General features: G+C 42.7%; 1 protein-coding gene across 1 annotated transcript; it reads right to left on the bottom strand.

The window, feature by feature from the left end:
- Window positions 1,292-4,304, bottom strand: LOC8067771 (electron transfer flavoprotein subunit beta, mitochondrial). The gene is made up of 4 exons (XM_002446115.2): window positions 3,828-4,304; window positions 2,393-2,473; window positions 1,794-1,888; window positions 1,292-1,657 (listed from the first exon to the last, which is right to left on the bottom strand). The coding sequence occupies exons 1-4, from the start codon at window positions 4,191-4,193 to the stop codon at window positions 1,432-1,434; spliced, it is 768 nt and encodes a 255-aa protein (XP_002446160.1). The 5' UTR covers window positions 4,194-4,304; the 3' UTR covers window positions 1,292-1,431.

Genomic DNA, 20,587 nt, shown 5'->3' with positions numbered 1-20,587 from the left:
AATATGTAGTTTAGCAACTCCTAAAAAGATATTGGGAAGGGTAAATAAGGTCATCTCCAAGAGTTTCTAATAAATGGCTTCTAAAATATCAAATTGGCCATACAAATTTTTTTTTTTACAGCAACATGGTCATGGTTGTCTCCTTCCATGCTACGGCCGTCTCGCACTCAAGCTCTCTCTGCCGGCCACAAGAAGCGACACTTACATACGTGTATCACAAGTCTAGAAGAAAGCAAAGCTAGCGGATCTTAGTTGCTTTGGAGTCATCTTCTTGTTGCTTTGGAGTCGATCCGGCATGGTGAAGATCTGCATCAGCGCTAGTCATGTCGGTGGGTCGTCCATGGCCGTGATTGCGCTCAAGTGCCTGGCCATCGAGGTGACCTGCGGAGGTCCGGGAAACCTACCAAGAGCCGATCCGTGCAACGCCCGTTCGTGTAAAGTTACACGCAGCTGGGTAGTTTTTAACAAGTGCTGAAATTTTAGGATGTTGGATTGGGAGTTGTTGGAGAGGTTTTTTTTTAATCTAGGTTGGATTGGGAGTTGTTGGAGAGGTTAGTCTTATGTTAATTATCATTCGCCAAAATTAGACCAAGATTATGCACCAACCATACCTACTAGATGTAGGCAACTGTCCCAAAATGCATCAGATGCATGCTAGTAGCTCACAAGCCAATTGTACGAGTAAGATTTCAAAAAAGAAAAATGTACGAGTATGGATAGATTCTGTGATGACCTTACTAGGATGATTACTCTATCTAGGGATTGATCTTTAGCAAGTATAAATTATTTTGTTCTCTTTTGTACACTTTATTAATGGTTGTAATATATTGGCCCCAAATGGTTGATCTTGAAATTGTAATAACGTGCTGCCATACAATGCTCAGATTTTAGATATTAATTAAAACATATGTACATCATATTACATTAGTACTAAACAGTTTGCCTCAATGTATCAAACAAATGAGTACACATCAGTTCAGACAGACATGGATACTATGGAGAAGTCCAACATAAACTTCTGTTTTACGGAATCACCCACCAGAGAATAAGGAGCTATTAGACAGACACGGGTACTATGGAGAAGTCCCAACATAAACTCCAGTTTCACTCGGTCAGCTAGCCAAGGCAGAAGCGCTTCCACCAGAGAAATCACCCACCAGGAAGTGGAACTCTACCAAACTAGCCCTTAATCCTAACATGTACGCCATATTCCTCCAAATATCAGAAAGAGCTAGTTTAGCCTGTAAACAATTCAGCAAACCACTATGGAGCTAATTCAGCAGGTAAAAAGTTTCTGAAATAGCGTCTTAATTAGTTCATGGAAACACTTATTTTATTTGTAAATGGTCTGAACTTTTGGAGAGACATCTTTATTGTAACTTATACAAATGAACGTCAGACCACATTCAGTGAGGAATAATATACAAATTGTTACAAGACACCTGCTTCATTTTTTAACTTGTCAAGGAGTTCGTCAACAGATGAAAGTATCACCCCTGCTTTCCGTTTTGGTGGTTCATTGACCTCAATGACCTCCATGTCTGATCTAATATCTACACCGAGGTCTCCAGGGGCGACTTTCTTAATAACTTTGGATTTTGCCTTCATTATGTTGGGCAAAGTTGCATATCTTGGCTGGTTAAGTCTCAAATCCGTGCTGCAGCGAAGACAAAATTAATGGTTAACACATGTTCAGAATTTATTTATTATAAAACAAATCCTTGAGTATTTCCCTTCTCCAACATGGAATAATAAAATGAAAACAGCATACTGAAATGTTTCATGGGTCCTACGTGATCACTGCTGGCAAATCAAGGCAGATGGTTTCAATTCCACCATCAACTTCTCGCTCAACAGTAGCTTTTTGTTTTTCTGTGTCCAATATAACCTGCCAAATTGAGAAAGAAACTTTTATTCAAAATTTCAATTAAGCGTAGTAAAACAGGGGGACAATTAAATCAGAATTAACAAAAAAAAAATACTTTCAGCTATTTGTAAACCATTGAAAACAATTCGCAAATGTTTCTTTTCCTAGTGTGGCACGAGCTCATTTATTAACTAAGAGCACATCATATTGTTGGTCAAGAAACAGAAGCAGAATGCGTCAAGAAAGTAAGTGTGATTCATTAAGGACTCTAAAAAAATCCAAGGACTAAAATATTCTTCCAACAATCTATATGCAAGACAAATATGAAAGTACAACAGTTAGTTGTTCAAATTGAACTGCATGTTGATGGCAATTGCATAGGTTATTATGAATAGTATGGAAGATAATAAGTTGGATAACAGAACATACTAAGATTTGGAGGATCATATGCAACTGCGAGAGTCCTTTTCATGGTCGTATTCTAGGTGTTACCAGCTAATCAAAAGAGTAGGGAAAAAAGGGTACCTTGGAGGCAAAGGTTCCTTGTGGCCACTGAAGCAATCCAGCTAGCATTTGTCCAGTTTGGTTGCAATCGTCATCAATTGCCTGTTACTAAAAAGAAAAGGACTCAGGAACACAGATTATCAGCAGATTTACTCCCAAGTTAAACTTGGTGACCCTGACTAGAGGGGATTATATCTTTTAATTTATTTGTGATTGTGACAAAAATGCCAATTGAGACTTTGAAAACACTTCCTCCAAGGAATAATTTCAAAAGACTGAAAGAATGCTAACAAACAATTAATCTTCCATCAGGTCAAACCAAGATGTCAAGAGGAAAGGCATAAGTTTGGATGTCGGTATGCTTCAGGCAACCCTCAAAACAGTTCTACATACAAAACCAAAGCAAAAAGGAAAAATGTTTCTCAGGAAAGGATTTATTGGTATGACAGAGCTATGACACGATGAAGTGCCTATTTACCTGTCTTGTGGCACAACAAATGAGTGGCTGTATTCCTCTCCTGAGCAGGAACTTTCAATATGTAGGGCTCTACTGGCGCTTGCAGAAAGATAAAGCACATTTATCTGTTTTAATCGCTGAAGTTCTGAAACTTACTTTAGCTACTACTATGGACTATGAAGCATGCACACCACCTAAGGAAGAAAGCTTAATATTGTATAATGGCACTTTTCTACTTCACACATAAGGATGGTAAGTATTCTATTTGCTTAAGTTCCTAAAGTGAAAACTAAGCGCTGCTGTGCATAAGAGTATTGAAAAATGGTGGTGGTGGTGGTGTGTGTGTGGGGTGGGGGTGGGGGGGGGAGCATCTTCTCATCTATCAGAAGTATATAATTTTGTTTGAGCGCAAATGCACAATGAATGGAAGAAAATCAGAACAGAAGGTCTGAATACATTCAGCTTGTACCAATCATACCCTAGCTACAAAGGATTTACATTGTTGGTGGAAACTGAGGAATAGAGCAGAAACCAAAGGAAAGCAACTATATGGACAACAAAGTTAAAACTGCTGCTATATCTGACAAGATTCCACATATCCTTGATTTGAATAACCAAGCTAATTTTCAATTGCAATCCAGAACATACTAAGATGCCTCTCACGGTCTCAACGCCCCCCCCCCCCCCCCAACAACCCACAAATGCCATGTTAAGGTCACCTTGTAGCACGAAAAATTAATCTGAATTCGCAAAAGATCAAATATCCTATCTCCAACAAATCCCACACACAGGTTTGTCCATATAAGCACATTGGGTCTAACTAACTGGAGAATGATCGCAACAAACTGTATACTAGTGTGTCAAAGCAATAATCGTCTCCTCCCACCCCAATCTACAGTTGTTGAACGTATAAATCAGACGCCTGATTCTTGAGTCTTCAAAATGGAATTAGCAGTGCACTGCTAGTCAGGAATCAGGACAGGGCGAGCTAGCGCGCACCTGCTTGCCGAGGATGACGAGTCCGGGCTTCTCCTGGAGCGCGACGGCGCGGAGGATCTTGGCGACGGCGAGCGGGAGGAGGGGCCGCGCGGGGTCCGGGTCGTGGAGCACGTGGACGGCGCGGTCGGCGCCCATGGCGAGCGCGGTGCGGAGCGTGTCGGCGGACTGGGCGGGGCCGACGGTGGCGGCGACGACCTCGGCGGCGGCGCCGGCCTCGCGGAGCCGGAGCGCCTCCTCGACGGCGATCTCGCAGAAGGGGTTCATCGACATCTTGACGTTGGCCGTCTCCACGCCCGTCCGGTCGGGCCTCACGCGCACCTTGACGGCGTAGTCCACCACCCGCTTCACCGCGACCAGGATCTTCATGGCGGCGGCGGCGGCTCTCGGCCTCTCTCTCTCTCGGCCTCTCTCTCTCGCTCCGTTCTCACTGGGAGAGTGGAAGTTGCGAGTTGGAGCCTCTCACTATTTCTGACTCAGCAGTCAGCAGTCGTCACCAACCCGCCCATCCTCTCTTGTGATTTTTTTAGTCAAATTTGAATCAAATTTCAAATTTGACCCTGTTTGAAAAATAATTGCAAATCTAGGCCGTTTGGCCCCGCCATCAAGCATGGCGGGACAAATGCACAGTACCCCGCTATGCATGGCGGCGGGGTCTTAGCAGCCGGGGTACGGGAACATGGGCACGTTCCCCGTTCCGGGAACTTCGTCCCGAAACGTGGAACAGGAACATTATGGAACATCGTTCCCAAATACGGTGGAACACGAATCTATATAGGAGCAATCATAGGAACGTCAGTCCCAAGCGACTATGGAACTTCGTGGTGTGTGTGCATACTGCGTCATGCCCGTCCGTGAGCGGTTGGCGAAAAATCTAGATGGTGATTGACTCATTGGCCTAGACCTGCAATGAGCCTTAAGGTTGGAGTTGGACAGCCCTAAATGAAACAAAAATACAATAGTAAACTATATCACGCTAGGAATCGAACTCATTTGGTTCAAAACAATACGTAAAACTACCTGAGCCAACCACTACGTCCCAAACACATTTCTTTAGAAAGTGGAACGCGTTCCGCAACTTAAAGGAACGAGACGAAGCTATATACCCCCTACGTTCCATAGTTTATGAGAATGTCGTACCGCGTACCACGTTTCCGTACCACGTACTCTATGTTTCGAGAACTTGGCTGCTAAGGGCGGGGTAGGGCCTAGGGCCGCCACGTGGCGCCTGGCTGGTGCGGCTAGGTGACGTGGACCCTGCCATGATCCAGGGCGGGTTAGGGGCACCCCACCGTGGATCATAGCGGGGTATGCCCGCGCCCATTTAAACCCTCCGAGAGTCCACCCTAGCTCATTTCTCTCCCTCTCTCACCCCGAGGGCCTCTCTTTCTCTCCCTCTCTCACACCCGAGCGCCGCTCTTCTCCAGTGTCCCTCCCCGTCATCCTTCCCCTCCATTGCTCCTCCCTGGCGGCCCTCCCCGCTGCAGCCGGCCACTGCCGGTCCTTGTCCCGGTCACCCGTCGTTTGAAGAAGGTAAATTTCTTATTTACTTTACATTTCTATAGTTTAATTTAGTTATAGTATGTTTGGTAAATTTCTTATTACGTTAGTTTGTTTAGTTATAGTTTGTTAGTTTGTTTAGTTATGTGATTTGTGTTGAATTATTTGCGTATTTTTAGATGGAGGACTCGTATCATGAGTCGATTTGGCGAAAAAAGGGTCGTCCTAGAGAGTTGTACTCCAACATGTCTGGCAAGGATGCCCCCGTCCCTCCTGAGGAACCTATTTCTAACTGTGATTGTGGACATCCGGCACACGTGAGCCAGTCGAGACATCCGGATACTGCGGCACGTTGCTTCTACACATGTTATAGTTGTAGCGTAAGTCATTGTGCCCTCTATTTTTTATTGGTTTTTGATGTTTTATTCCCAATGAGACAATTGAAACTCTTTTGTAGCCCTACTTCCGGTGCTTTTTCTTCCAATGGATCGACGGGCCGGACAAGTTTGACCCAAGAATTCTGCTTTTCTACCCCAGCGTTGATCATTGCAAACGTGAGGTGTTTACTTGCTGGGTTCTGCCCCCCTAACCCTCCTCCTATGACGGAGGAAGAGAAGGTCGTAGCCTCTGCACGGCGGCTCAAGGATCCTCCAAAGTGTCATTGCGGAGAACAAGCCATGATAAATCCACAGAATGAACAAGAGTTCATTTGTCCTCTGCGGCGTGAAGTAAGTTTTGAGTCAACCTTCAAATGTCATTTCATATATGTGTGTTCTAATGTGTTGTTTTTATAGGATCGTGATTTTCCAAAGTGTCGTTTCACGGAGTGGGTCTATGGTTGAAAGCCCAAGTTTGGTTTTGGTAATTAATGACACCAAGTTGCTAATGCCTTGTGTCTAAGTGACTTGAGTTTGGGATAGCAACACATGTGATGAAGGTGCATGGTGGCATGGAAAGGTGGCCACATGATCACAAAGGGATGAAGCATGACGTGAAGATCATGGTGATAGACGAGGAGCAAAGTTATCAAGGCAAAAGGTATAAACATAGGGTTTTACTTTTGCCGGTCTAAGATGAGTAGAGAAGTGATTGACCGGGTTTAGGATAGATAGCCGACTATCAAGAGGGGAAATCACGATCATCTCTCGAATCAAGTGCTACTAGGTCCATATCTTGAGCATATGCATTAGGATCTAGTAAAGTGCTAACTTAACTCCTTTGTTGAAAATGTTTGTGAAAAGCTAACACACATGCACTTTGGTGGTGGACACTTGTTGGTGTTAGCACATTTGCAAAGGAGGTGGAGTTCCTAGGGTTGAGAGGTGGATTCGGCGCTTTTGAGAAAAATAAGTGTATATTTTCTTTTGCACTGGTGGGAATTTTGGAGAAGTCACGGGAGTGTTTTTCATTGAGAAATACTCACCGGACGCTGAGTGCGGAGGCACCAGACGCTGGCCTCAGAGTCCGGTGTGCTTGACCCTGCTAGGGTTGAGCACCGGACGCTCTCAGAGAGCGTCCGGTGCTTAGCGTCCGGTGTGAGGGTGTTTTGCAACCCTCTCTGTGTCCGGTGAGCACCGGACGCTCTGAGGTGCGTCCGGTGGCTCACGTCTGGTGACCCTGCAGGTTTGCGGAACTCTCTGCGCATGAGTCCGGTGTGCACCGGATGCGTCCGGTGTGGACTTGCAGAGCGTCCGGTGTGTTGCAGGTAGCCGTTAGAAACTGACACGCGAAATTGAGGAAGGACACGTGGCCAACCCCAGTGCACCGGGTCGAGCGTCCGGTGCTCACTTGGTAGCGTCCGGTGCCCCCGTTTTCAGCCCAGTAAAAAGAGCCAACTGCTCTATTTGATGAGGGGGCTTATAAATAGGAGGTGACCGGCTTTAGGAGGTTCTCTCTTGCACATTTGAATACTTGAGGCATACATTGAGCTAGAGAACACTCCATTCACTCATCTCCTTGATTGATTGCTAATCCTAGTGAGATTGAGTGAGATTCAAGTGCATTGCTTTGAGAGTTGCATTTAGTGGCATGATTCTTGAGTTTGCTACGGATTTCTTATTACTCTTGGGTGTTTCCCGATGCCCTAGACGACTTGGAGCAGCGGTGGTGTTGAGCTCGTGATTGGAGATTGTTTCGAGCCTCACCAAGTGAATTGTGAGGGGTTCTTGAGCCTTCCCCGCGGGAGATCGCAATTGGCTACTCTAGTGGATTGCTCGTGGCTTGGAGGATCCCCATCTTGTGAGTGGATGTGCGGCACCCGTTGAGGGTTTGGCTTTGGATTGCCAATTAGCTCGTGATCCATCAAGTGGGTGTTGACAGTCCTTAAGTATCAAATTTAATTATCAAATAAACAAAGAAAAGGATCCAAATGAAATCAACATCTAGACTTAGGGTTTTATCTGACAGAATTCCACGAGTTTTGGTGTTTGTCCATTTCTGCAGGGGGTTATCAGGAAATATGAAAGAAAGGCCCACACGTCGGGTTTACATAGAGATATTAATGTGCCACGCAATTTTCTACCATCTAGAAGACTCCAGAAGCCACGGGAACGAACGGGAGGCCGATCGGGCCCGGGGGCAGGGCGCCCGCCCAAGTCCCTTGGGTGCCCACCCAGCTACAGTAACCAATCAGCTTCAACTTCACGGATCATGCTCCACCGACCTAATACTTCAAGGAAAACCACACGATCAATGTCGGTTTGATCTGATGGCCCAGATTCATCTGAAAAGACTATATAACCAGACCCCTGGCCCCTGGAGGAGACACCCCTTGATCATTATTCATTAGAGCTCTCCTCTCTTCTCTAAACTAGAGTAGATCTAGATAGTAGCAAGATGGAGAGCGAAGGAGGATTAGAGGAGAAGCCGGCCTGTCGGTTCTTCCTCCGGTTGTACTTCGTCATGATCAAGCTCTAATCAAGCTTGCTCATGGGATGACTCTAGTAATCTACTTCTAATTCATTATGCAATTACTAATTATGTATGTTCTGGTTCACAACTCTTTTGAGTATTCTAATCTATAGGATGCTATAGGTGAGAGTTGTAGTATAGGTGCAAGCGAGGTGCTTAGATCTAGATTACTTGTGGATATCCCCTGTCTAGCTGGATCGTGTGGTAGGCCGCGTAGGTGACAGTTACGTTGGTCCTCTGTAGTCCACCTCTCGTTAGCAGGACGGGTAGGGTTTATCGGCCTATGGATAAGCATCCTTTGTGGTGTAATCTTATCACGTGGTTCGTCCCAGACATAGACATATCCCTTTGAAGTAGAGAAACCATAATTATCCTCTCTATTCTTCTACCATCGCCCATATACTAGAATTGCTCTATTCTCTATTCCCACATTATCACTCACTGTTATCTTACCTTTAATATTGTTCTTATTCGATTCTACTATCTTTCCTATTTACACCTATCTATCTATCTTGGTTAAGTTAGAGCGTAGTTGGTTCTCCCGTTTCCCTGTGGTTACGATAAAACCTTTAACCGGGTAAAAAGCTATAACGGTATCCGTGCGCTTGCGGATTATCTGTGTGCGTATAAATACCATAGTACACTCTAGTGCCATGCTGGGGATGACAACCTAGTATTCAAGTGGTGTTAGCAAGTGTCAACAAGAATTTTTGGCGCCGTTGCCGGGGAAACGGTTGTTGAGTTGACTACGAACTAGCTTAATCATTTTCTAAAAAAATAATAATAATAAAAAATATATATTCCTTTTATCCTTTGCCTCATCTCTGCTATTCTTTCTTCTTATCTAATCCTTGATCTCTGGTCTATCATGAATTCAAACATGTCTATCTACGAATTTCATAGACCTACGGGCACACATCTCGAACCACCAAAATCTTCAAAGCCTATCATAGCATCTAGTTTTGAGATAGACCCCGAATACATAGATTGTTCAAAAACAACCTTTCTCAGGAGAAGGTGAGGAAAATCCATACACACACCTAAGAGAGTTTTATCGAGTCTGTGACCTCCTTCGCATAGAAGGAATGTCCGATGAGACCCTTAAATGGAAGCTCTTTCCGTTCTCTTTAATGGGAAAAGCTAGACATTGGTACAAACTCAAAATAGGGAGTGTTCATGGAGATTGGAAGGAGTTATATAGTAGTTTTCTTTCTAAATATTTTCCAATCTCCAAAGTGGCGGAACTTCGGCGTGAGATTATTTCTTTTAGACAACTGGAAGAAGAATCTCTTAGGAAATCATGGGACCGCTTTATTAACCTTACTCTCACTGGCCCAAAGCTTTCTATTCCAGAAGAAGTTCTTCTAATTCACTTTTTTGAGGGCCTTAGTGGGGAAAATAAGCAAACCTTGAATACAACCTCTAGATGATCCTTCTATCACCTACCTGCTAGTGAAGCTTGGACTTTGATTGATTTAATGAGCGGAAAGTCTCCTAGCTTTTATATCCCTGAGAAAGAGAAAGAACCAGTTCCTAGACAAGAAGACGAAGTTTCGATAGCCAGATCACAAACACTTCAATCCCAACCTTTAGCTATCGATCCTAAACCATCAATGCCCCAAAATTCTCTAAGGGAGGAAGGAATTCCGAACTTAAATTTTTCAGATACTGATGGTTTAGACTTCTGGTTCCATAAGAGACTTTCAAGCATAGATAATTCAAATCCTTGCAATGATGGTTCTCTTAGAGAATGTCCTGGTTCCTGTTATGAAGAAGTCGACGATGACATATCAAGTGAAGGAGAGCTAAGCCATATAGAAAATTCTAACACCTCCCCTTTCCTAATCATAAGTTCCAAATGGCTAGAATGTGTAGAATGGATGGATAAGGAAGAAGCCTTAATGAATTCTGACTTTGGTTCAATTTCAAAAGGTGAGTTCTTGACTCCCTTTGAAGATGGGATTCATCCAACTATAGAAGGGGACATAAGTGAGACCAATCCAAGAGAAACTCTGAACATTCAGATTGGAGACGAAGATAACATTAATGAGCATGGAGTTTATTTCATAGCCACTTTGTTTACTCCATGCTCATATGCAACATCTTCCCAATCTATTGGTCTCTCCAACATCACCACATTTGAGATCTCCAACCCCCTCTTCCTTTCTATTTATAAAAACTTTAAAAGGGCGGTTGTCGATGCATATGTCTATAATAAATATTGCAGATCTCGTTGAGTTGATCTTAATTTAGGTCAGCGTTGGAAGGGAAACCACTTCGCCGACATAAATTGATGGTTTCCCAAGGACAAGCTTGGTGTCCTAAAATAAGCACTGATCAGATCGTAACATGAGTTTTTAATTATTTGCAACATTACCTTGTGTATTGAGCATATAAGGATAATTGTAAAAATATTCCTTCGGGTATTCTTGTCACTAACCTTTCCAGGATTGGAGCAAGAAGATCGGATGAATGACAAGCACAAGGTATGTCCAACCAATGATCATGCAACACTGAATTAAATTCATCCAAACTTGAATTCTGCAAAATTCAAGCTTGGGAGAGTACTTTACATAAAAACATCCTTTGCCATGTTGCTATGTTGGTTGTCCCTACCTTTAAGACATGCTCAATTTGTTAAATACTAATCACACTACTTCATCTCCACTTGAGTAGATCTCTATAAATGTTGTCATGTTACCTTTGTCTATTTACTAGTAAGTGTTAGTTTGGAAGTACTGCACATACTTCTATTGGCTTTTAAATTAAGCATGGTGCTTAGGTTAAACAGCCTTCCTTAATCTGATTAGACATGGAGTCTAGTTCGGTTATTGAACTAAAAACTGCTTGTGTAGACATTGGTATATTTTTGTCGGACTAACCCCTGCAGAAAAACTTTCAATATCGATTTGGGAAGTCCTGAGATAAACTCACGTCAGAGACGAAGAGAGTGACACATGAAGTTTAACAATTTGCACAAGAAGGACATAGCTCATTCATCATAGAGAGATGATCCATGGAGGGTGCCACAAACACGATGCACAACCGCTAAGAAAGGAAAGCTTCCACAAGGTGATATTGTACCATCACTCTTCAAGTAAGGTAACATCTTAAGGTACTTGACTATCACTTTTATAAGCTTCTCCTTGGTTCTGGCGTTCATATAAATAAAAGAGACAAACATGTATGATTTACAACTCTAGATTAACCAACCCATCTGATTCAACATGTTTAGTCATTTAATCCTTGTTCTTAGTACTACCTCCATGATCCCACACTCCTAATCATATGAGCTAAAATGTTACACGTTCAATCATTGAGAGATATAAAGAAAAAGACATATACATAGATAGATTATCTTTCCATAAGGTTAAGCGATCTGATCTGACAAATGTTATAAGTGCTACTTTTCAGCCATCAACTTTGTTTTGCTCACTATGCTTAGGGTTAGAGAAGAACAAATACACTTTAGGTTCTGTTGGTGTTTTCCACCAACAGGACTCATGCACTTGATCTCTGCCTTGTCTCTATGAGCAGGTACACTTCGAGCAAAATACGAAGGAGTTTTATAACTCTCAGACTCTACCAAATGAAGGACCTGGATCTACGAGCACAAACACACTGAGCAGGATACTGCCAACGCCGCACTTCGAACTGCTGGGCAAACGAAGAGGTGCAGACATCAAGGTCCGCATCTGAATCAAATGACGCACTTGAAGAATGAACACGGTGAGAAGTCTTGTTATGAAGACTTAAAACATTGAACCCTCGCCGAAAGGTAAGATCGGTAGTTATCCATATTTATCCTTTCTGCATTCCCTTTTCCCTTTAATTATTTACTTTCCTTAAATAGATTATTAGTTAATCATGCTATCTTGAAAAGAAAATAAAAATGTTAGAAAATACTAAGCCCCATGTGAGTATACGAGTGGCATAAAACCCATAAACCCATAAGTACCTTCACTGTGGTGGCATAAAAATAAAATAAATATTTTTTTTGCTTTATAAAATAAAAATATAAAAACTGGAAGTAATATTTATTGAGGAAGCTCAACATGATGAAGGCTAGATATTTATGCTAACACTTAATTAGTTCCACAAGCTTTGTTGTCTATTTGAGCTCCACAGAATTTAAGAATCAAGAAGGCTAGCAGACGGAGGACATTCTAATCGCTGTCAGAATGCTGCTGACTTTCAAATACACCTCTGCCACCTGCTAGCTACATCAAGAGAAATTACGTTAAAATTCAGCTTGGGGGAGAGCACACCCATTTATCTCGCTAAGTATTTCTACCTATCTTTATACTTATATTATATTAGAATATTAAAATACATAAACTATGAAAAACCAAATAAAGATTTTGTGCTTATAAATAAATCTTTTGCTTAGTGTGTTTAATAAATAAATAAAGTGGCTATGCTAATCTGAATCTTAATAATAAAACTCTAGCATGGATATGATGAATAGTTGCTCTGCCTAATTTGCAAATTTGAAGTTCTCTCTCAAGTTTAGACATAACTGTTATAATTTAAAGCTTGCTCTAGATCTAAACTTGTGGGATGAAAACTTGATCTGAAATCTAAGTTGTTAACGGATATGATATGGGAAGGTTGAACTGTTGTTTATCTGTTCCTAGAGATGCTAGAACTCTGGAGAATTTTATCTTTGAAAAATCTTTAAAATATTGCATGATGAGTTCCTGTATGATGAGAGTTTAAATTCCTACTACAGCCATATATACATGCTTGCTAGACTTTGAGCCATACATTTATTATTTACTGCTTATGAGCATTGAGTGTGGTCAAGCTGTGTAGACCCTTAGGAGCTTGTCATGTGGTTAAATCAAGATTCACTTGCACGTTCACTCATATATGCTACTTCTACTCCGGAAGTACCATCCACATATATCCATCCATGTCCATCTCCAGAACCACCCAAAAATATTCTACTCCTAATCCGGGAGAGAATAGCCAAAAATATTTCTGTTTTCCCTTGGGAAATAAATGCTCAAGTTATCTTGCTACTACCACTTGCTATATTATCTCAAGAGATGAGTGCTCTAAAAAGAAAAAAAAAGAAAAAAGAAAAAAATAAACGAGGAAATAAAAAGGGGCAAGTGCCCGGAACCTCGAAAGAAAGAAAAAGTGAGACGAGAGGTAAAAATGGACAAGTGTCCGATAGTAGAATTAGAGGTACAAGATACCCACCTGAGAGAAAAGAAAAAGAAGAGCATCTCATTCTCCTCATAAAGTTTCAAAAAGCAAGGAAGGTATGTATCCCCTCAAAAGAGCAAAAGTAGAATTAGACTTTCACCATTGTTATCACCATCATCACCATACATCATTCATTCGCCACACATGCACATCATGATTTGGCTTATTGATTTGTTTCTTCGGATCCATGGTTTGACCATACAATAAATGTCTTGTAAGTATGTATACTTTATCTCCCACCTATGAGCTCCAGATATTAAAGCCTTATTAGAGTAGGGTGAGAGAGAAGGCAATGTCACTATGCCTTATACCACAAATACCACATATCTTGAGAGAAGGCATATACCATCACTGCCTTGGTAAGGATCCAGAAATACCACAAAAGAGAGATTTAGAGAGTCATACAAGGAATCTCTGAGTTTTATTTGAAAATCTGCAAAAACTCCAGAGCTATAGCTGATCAAGAATAAGAGACATGACACTTGGCTAGACTGTTCTATCTTTTAACTACTCAAGACAGAAGTGACGGTTACAAGTCCCATGGTGAAAGGTAAAGTAAGTAAGTTTTAGTTCTTGACAGTTTACTCTAACTCAGAGATGAGATCTTATTTAAAAGCATGTGTACCATCAATTTTTTAAGATATTGCAACAACTTCTGATCCATTGCTGAGTCTATCCTTGCTCAAGGACGAGCAAGAGGTAAGCTTGGGGGAGTTTGTTGACGGTCCTTAAGTATCAAATTTAATTATCAAATAAACAAAGAAAAGGATCCAAATGAAATCAACATCTAGACTTAGGGTTTTATCTGACAGAATTCCACGAGTTTTGGTGTTTGTCCATTTCTGCAGGGGGTTATCAGGAAATATGAAAGAAAGGCCTACACGTCGGGTTTACATAGAGATATTAACGTGCCGCGCAATTTTCTACCATCTAGAAGACTCTAGAAGCCACGGGAACGAACGGGAGGCCGATCGGGCCTGGGGGCAGGGTGCCCGCCCAAGTCCCTTGGGTGCCCGCCCAGCTACAGTAACCAATCAGCTTCAACTTCGCGGATCATGCTCCACCAACCTAATACTTCAAGGAAAACCACACGATCAATGTCGGTTTGATCCGACGGCCCAGATTCATCTAAAAAGACTATATAACCAGACCCCCTGGCCCCTGGAGGAGACACCCCTTGATCATTATTCATTATTCATAGATAGAGCAAAAGCTAGGGTTTAGAGATGAGAGCTCTCCTCTCTTCTCTAAACCAGAGTAGATCTAGATAGTAGCAAGATGGAGAGCGAAGGAGGATTAGAGAAGCCGGCCTGTCGGTTCTTCCTCCGGTTGTACTTCGTCATGATCAAGCTCTAATCAAGCTTGCTCATGGGATGACTTTGGTAATCTACTTCTAATTCATTATGCAATTACTAATTATGTATGTTCTGGTTCACAACTCTTTTGAGTATTCTAATCTATAGGACGCTATATGTGAGAGTTGTAGTATAGGTGCAAGCGAGGTGCTTAGATCTAGATTACTTGTGGATATCCCCTGTCTAGCTGGATCGTGTGGTAGGCCGCGTAGGTGACAGTTACGTTGGTCCTCTGTAGTCCACCTCTCGTTAGCAGGATGGGTAGGGTTTATCGACCTATAGATAAGCATCCTTTGTGGTGTAATCTTATCACGTGGTTCGTCCCAGACATAGACATATCCCTTTGAAGTAGAGAAACCATAATTATCCTCTCTATTCTGCTACCATCGCCCATATACTAGAATTGCTCTATTTCTCTATTCCCATATTATCACTCACTATTATCTTACCTTTAATATTGTTCTTATTCGATTCTACTATCTTTCCTATTTACACCTATCTATCTATCTTGGTTAAGTTAGAGCGTAGTTGGTTCTCCCGTTTCCCTGTGGATACGATAAAACCTTTAACCGGGTAAAAAGCTATAACGGTATCCGTGCGCTTGCGGATTATCTGTGTGCGTATAAATACCATAGTACACTCTAGTGCCATGCTGGGGATGACAACCTAGTATTCAAGTGGTGTTAGCAAGTGTCAACAGTGGGTGTATCGCCACAATGAGGAGTAGCTTGCCGAGAAGCAAGTGAACCTCGGTAAAAAATCTTGTGTCATCTCTTGCCGAGGTCTCTCTTGTGATTGTGTACGTGATTGATTGGATATATCTCATCTCTACAACGTCGGTATAACAATCATTCTCCTCTCTTTACATACTTGCCTACCTTGTTAGTTTAGCTTGTGTAGCTTAGTTCTTGCTAGTATAGAGTTGTTGTGTTTTAGTGTTTAGCCTTCTAGCTAGACTTATATAGGTGGCTTGCATAGCTTAGTTGTGCTAGTGCTAGAATAGCTTCGCCTTTTGTTTTACTAATCAACTTGTCTAGTTGAAGTCTGTAGAAAATTTAAATAGGCTATTCACCCCCTCTAGCCATTTGGACCTTTCAATGGTCCAAAGAGCCATTTGCCAGAGCCTGAGAAGGAGGAGGAGGTGGCAGAGTGGAAGAAGAAGAGGAGGTCTATTGCGCCTCCCGTGATGTGCAAATGTGGTGTTGAAGCTAGCTACGATCTAGTCCCTTCAGGTCTTGGGATTGGCCACTTCTGTGGCCACATGATTGACTATGATGAGGTTTGCTAGGACTGTAGATATTTAGTACTACTATATTCATATATTTGTTTTTGTGAGGCTGCATACCACAACCAGAAGACACCGTTGTTCGACTCATGGTGGCAAACAGACATGACCGAGGAAGAGGGACAGTTATACTCTCAGGTGGCGGAAGAGGCGGAGACAGCTTACTACGAGAGACAGGCCAGTGAGGCCAAAGCAGCGGAGGCGAGCATGGGTAAGGAGGTTGTAGTGGACGCTTGGGAGTCCGAGGATGAGTTCCTTACGCAGTGGTGCACGCAGTTTGATTGATGTAGTAGTGTTTGTTAGTGGCTTAGGGATGAGAGTTTTCTACTTTGAAACTTGTCATGTAATAATTTGTATTCCGACGTATTTCAATTTGATCGCATGTCGCCAAAGTCCGCAACTGTCTGCATGTTTAACTAATATAACATTTTAAAAGGTTTACTAATATGTTTAACTAATATAACACTTAAAAAGTTTTGTTACTTGCATGTTTAACTAATTTAACAAGTTTACTAGCTAGGTCTTGATGGAACATTTAAAAAGGAATAGAGGAAGTAACTTTGAGTAGTGCCATATGCATAGATAGAAGTGGTTCTGGGATTTTTTGGCAACCCCACCATGGCTGGGGGCGGGTTAGGACTACCCCGCCATGGGCCATGGTGGGGTACCCCTAACCCGCCCCCAGCCATGGCGGGGTTGCCAAAAAATTTCGAGAACGTTCATTGCACTGCATGAGTTTGGTTTCTGTTAACGGTTCCTATACGTTCGCAACGGCTTTGGCAAGACAAAGATATTTACGCAAATAACAAAGATAACAGAGAACGAACAACTTACATAATCCTCAGGAAATAACAAAGTACATCAGTTGTAGGACCAAGACCAACGTGCTGGAAATAATAATATGTTAGAGCTACTACATAGCTAAGATAACAACTGTCAATCATCATGGATAATGTCTCAACTGCTAAACATGACTCTTCTAATCATCTTCAGGGGTGTAGCGGTTTCGCGGCTTCCGTTGCCTCTTCAGATTAGTAGGCACCACGTTGCTTCTCCACCCCACGCCCGTGCGGTCCCGCCGCTGCCTCTCGCGCTGCCGCCTATCGACACACTCCAACTCCTGCGTGGAGGTAGTACCCTGCAAGCAAGCACCCTTATGAGCAACTCCAATTTTTGAATCATGCAAATGTAGGAAAGTAAAATTACATCACAGGCACCTGTTGCTCGACCTATGTGTACTCCTCCTGTGTGTACTCCACCCCCTGTGTACCAATAGGAGCACCATGTAGCTGTGAGGTACCCATCTCCTCGTGACCGGTGAACTCCCACTGTAACTCGTCGTCGTCGTCGTCGCCACTCGTCATAGAGTACTAAAGTTCCTTGTCCTCATCGTCCTCGTCCGCTGGACCCTTCCCTAGTTCCCTGTGCACTACGGAGTACGTATAGAGGAGGAAGCGGCCCTAGTGTTGCTAACCGAAGCAGCTGTGGTGGACATCGAGGTCGTCTGGCTCCTAGATAACATGGGGTGCAATGGTGGCTCATACGTCATGTCTACACAGCTCAGATTAGCCGCTAACTTCTTGCAGCCCTTTTTGATTAGCCACTAACTTCTTGTAGCCCTTTTTGATTAGCCGCTAACTTCTTGCAGCCCTTTTTGATTCTCTGCAGGATAAAATAACCACATGCTTTATTGAGTATGAATTTTGAAGATAATTGAGTTGTAATAATAAATGTTTTTGTCGAAAGTACCTTGACAAAGCTGCGAAGAGGTTTGCTCTTGTCGTCCCTAGTTCGGAAAAGTTGCCTTGAAGCTTCCTCAGAGTAGTTTGACAACTGTTGTGCCTACAACATCACACACAAGGTTACCTCGATCATTTTGACAACTGTTGTGCAAAGTACTTACTACATATCTATTTAAAGGGGCCCTAAGAAGCTATTTGTCAACCCTTTCCGCCTCGTCGAACGCATCGGCGATGTCATCCTCGCCGCCCTCATCTGCAGGCTTGTTGGTGTACGGGACCATGAGATGAGTCCTCGTACTCCAGTGCAGCCACTGTAGGTACTCCATCCATCTCGCCAGGTCATGCGGTGGTAGTTCTTTGAGGAGGGGAACATGCCTGTGATACCAATTAAGCAAATGTGCTTCATGCTTGACCGCCCAATCCTTTTGCGTGGTCCGAAACCTACGATCAATCCAGCAATAACAGATTGCATTAGCAATGAGGCACTTAATTAGAACAAACAAAGTGGCATCATACCTATGCAACTCAGCGTTGGTGGAATACAGCGGTGGAATACCCTGCAACCTCCCGAACTATTTGTGAACCCTACAAGGGTAGTGCATCTTGACCATGTGGAAGAAGATAAGTGGGCCTTCGTAAAGCCAATCGCCATCCTCCTCATCGCAGCGTGGACTAAAGTAGTCCTCTAGCTCCCACCTAGACCACGGTGTCCATGTGACCTGCAAATTTGCAAACTTATTTTAGTATTTTGAAATCAATCGCATTAATGGTGCCTGTTGGGTATTTTAAACGCAAACAGAAAAATCCGCAAGCGCACAGATACCGATGTAGCTTTCACCCGGGAGTATTCTAGAGTATCGATTTTCCGCAGGGAACGTGAGTGTACTAATTAAGATTCAAGATCGCCTAAGGATAACTATATAATTATTTTTGGTGGGAAGAGAGAAAGTTTCCTGAGAGTTCTCTAGTTGATCTAAGAATCAAGAATTACTTCAAAGATTATTTATTTCAGGACATCAGAACACTAACCACAGAAAGAGATGAGAAGGGGGCTAGGAAGCTCTGACTACGGTCCTACAAACACCGATCCGAACGAGGTGGAATACGTCGACCGTTAGGGCTGTCACTACCCTAGGGCTACCACAACAATCCGCAGGATTGGGTGCAATTCCAGGTAATTGCAAGACTAAACACCACGTCTAATCTATTAATTACTACTCTAGCGTTATAAAGACTAGAGCACTTGATGCAAGCGGGAATCCAATAAATAACTTGAATGTAAATAAAAGTAATTAAAGAACTCAGGAATTATGAATTGAAGAACTTGGAGAACGATGAAGAACGAACCAGTTGCTGCAAAAGTATAATATTGAGGAAGATCCGACAGATCCGGCTCCTCCTCCGCTCTCCTCTTCTCTCTCCCTATTTTCTAGATTACAACTAGAACTAGAACTAGAGGAACTAGAACTAGAACTAGATGAACTAGAGGGATCCTCTCTACTTGGATGAAGAATTGAAACCCTAGCTTTGATTCTGTAGAAGAGGTATGCCTCCAGGGGTTGGTGGGGGTCTGCTTATATAGTCCCCTCAGGTGAATTTGGGCTGTCGGATCAAACCGACCTTAATCGCACGGTTTTCCTTGATCCTTTAGGTCAGTGGAGCATGATCCGCGAATTGGACTCTGATTGGGCACCATAGGAGGGCGGGCGCCCTAGTCTCTAGGGCGGGCGCCGTGGGCCAAGCCCCGTTCTGCCTCCGCTTCGTTCCCGTGGCTTCTGGAGTCTTCTAGATGATAGAAAATTGGCGCACACGTTAATATCTCTATGTAAACCCGACGTGTGGGCCTTTCCTCCGTATTTCCTGATAACCCCCTGCAGAAATAGACAAAGACCAAAACTCGTGGAATTCTGTCAGATAAAACCCTAAGTCTGGGTGTTGGTTGTATTTGGATCCTTTTCCATGATTAATTGACGGTTAAATGTGAGCATTGAGGACCGTCAACAAGCTCCCCAAAGCTTAACCTTTGCTCGTCCCTGAGCAATGATGAACCCAAGAGTTTCTGTAGTGGTTTCATGCCTTAAAGATATACATGCGTTCAAACAAGATCTCATCTCTGGGTTAGGGTAAACTGTTAAGATTTAAACTTACTCATTTTTCCTTCCACCATGGGGCTTGCAACCGTCACTTATGTCTTGAGCAGTTAAAAGATAGAACGGTCTAATCAAGCGCCATGCTCTTGTTCTTTGATTAACTATAGCTCTGGAGTTTTTGCAAATTTTCAAATAAAACTCAGAGATTCCTTGTATGACTCTCTCTCTAGTCTCTCTTTTGTGGTATTTCTAGATCCTTACCAAGGCAGTAATGGTGTAAGCCTTCTCTCAAAGTATGTGGTATTTTTGGTATGAGGCATAATGACATTGCCTTCTCTCTCACCCTACTCTAATAAGGTTTTGATATCTGGAGCTCATAGGTGGGAGACAGCTAATACATACTTACAAGACACTTATTGCATAGTCAAACCATGGATCCAGAAGAACAAGTCAATAAGTCAAATCAAGATATGCATGTGTGGCGAATGAATGGTGATAATGGTGAAAATAATGGTGAAAGTCTAATTCTACTTTTGCTCTTTTGAGGGGGTACATACCTTTCTTGCTCTTTTGAAACTTTTTGAGGAGAATGAGATGCTCTATATTTTCTTTTTCTTTTCTCTTAGGTGGGTATCTTGTACCCCTAATTCTACTGTCGGACACTTGT

This window comes from Sorghum bicolor, chromosome 6, assembly GCF_000003195.3.
Source record: "Sorghum bicolor cultivar BTx623 chromosome 6, Sorghum_bicolor_NCBIv3, whole genome shotgun sequence".
NCBI classification, from domain to species: Eukaryota; Viridiplantae; Streptophyta; class Magnoliopsida; order Poales; family Poaceae; genus Sorghum; species Sorghum bicolor.
The sequence above is the reverse complement of the archived record's forward strand: the minus strand, read 5'-3'. Positions and strand labels throughout refer to the sequence as shown.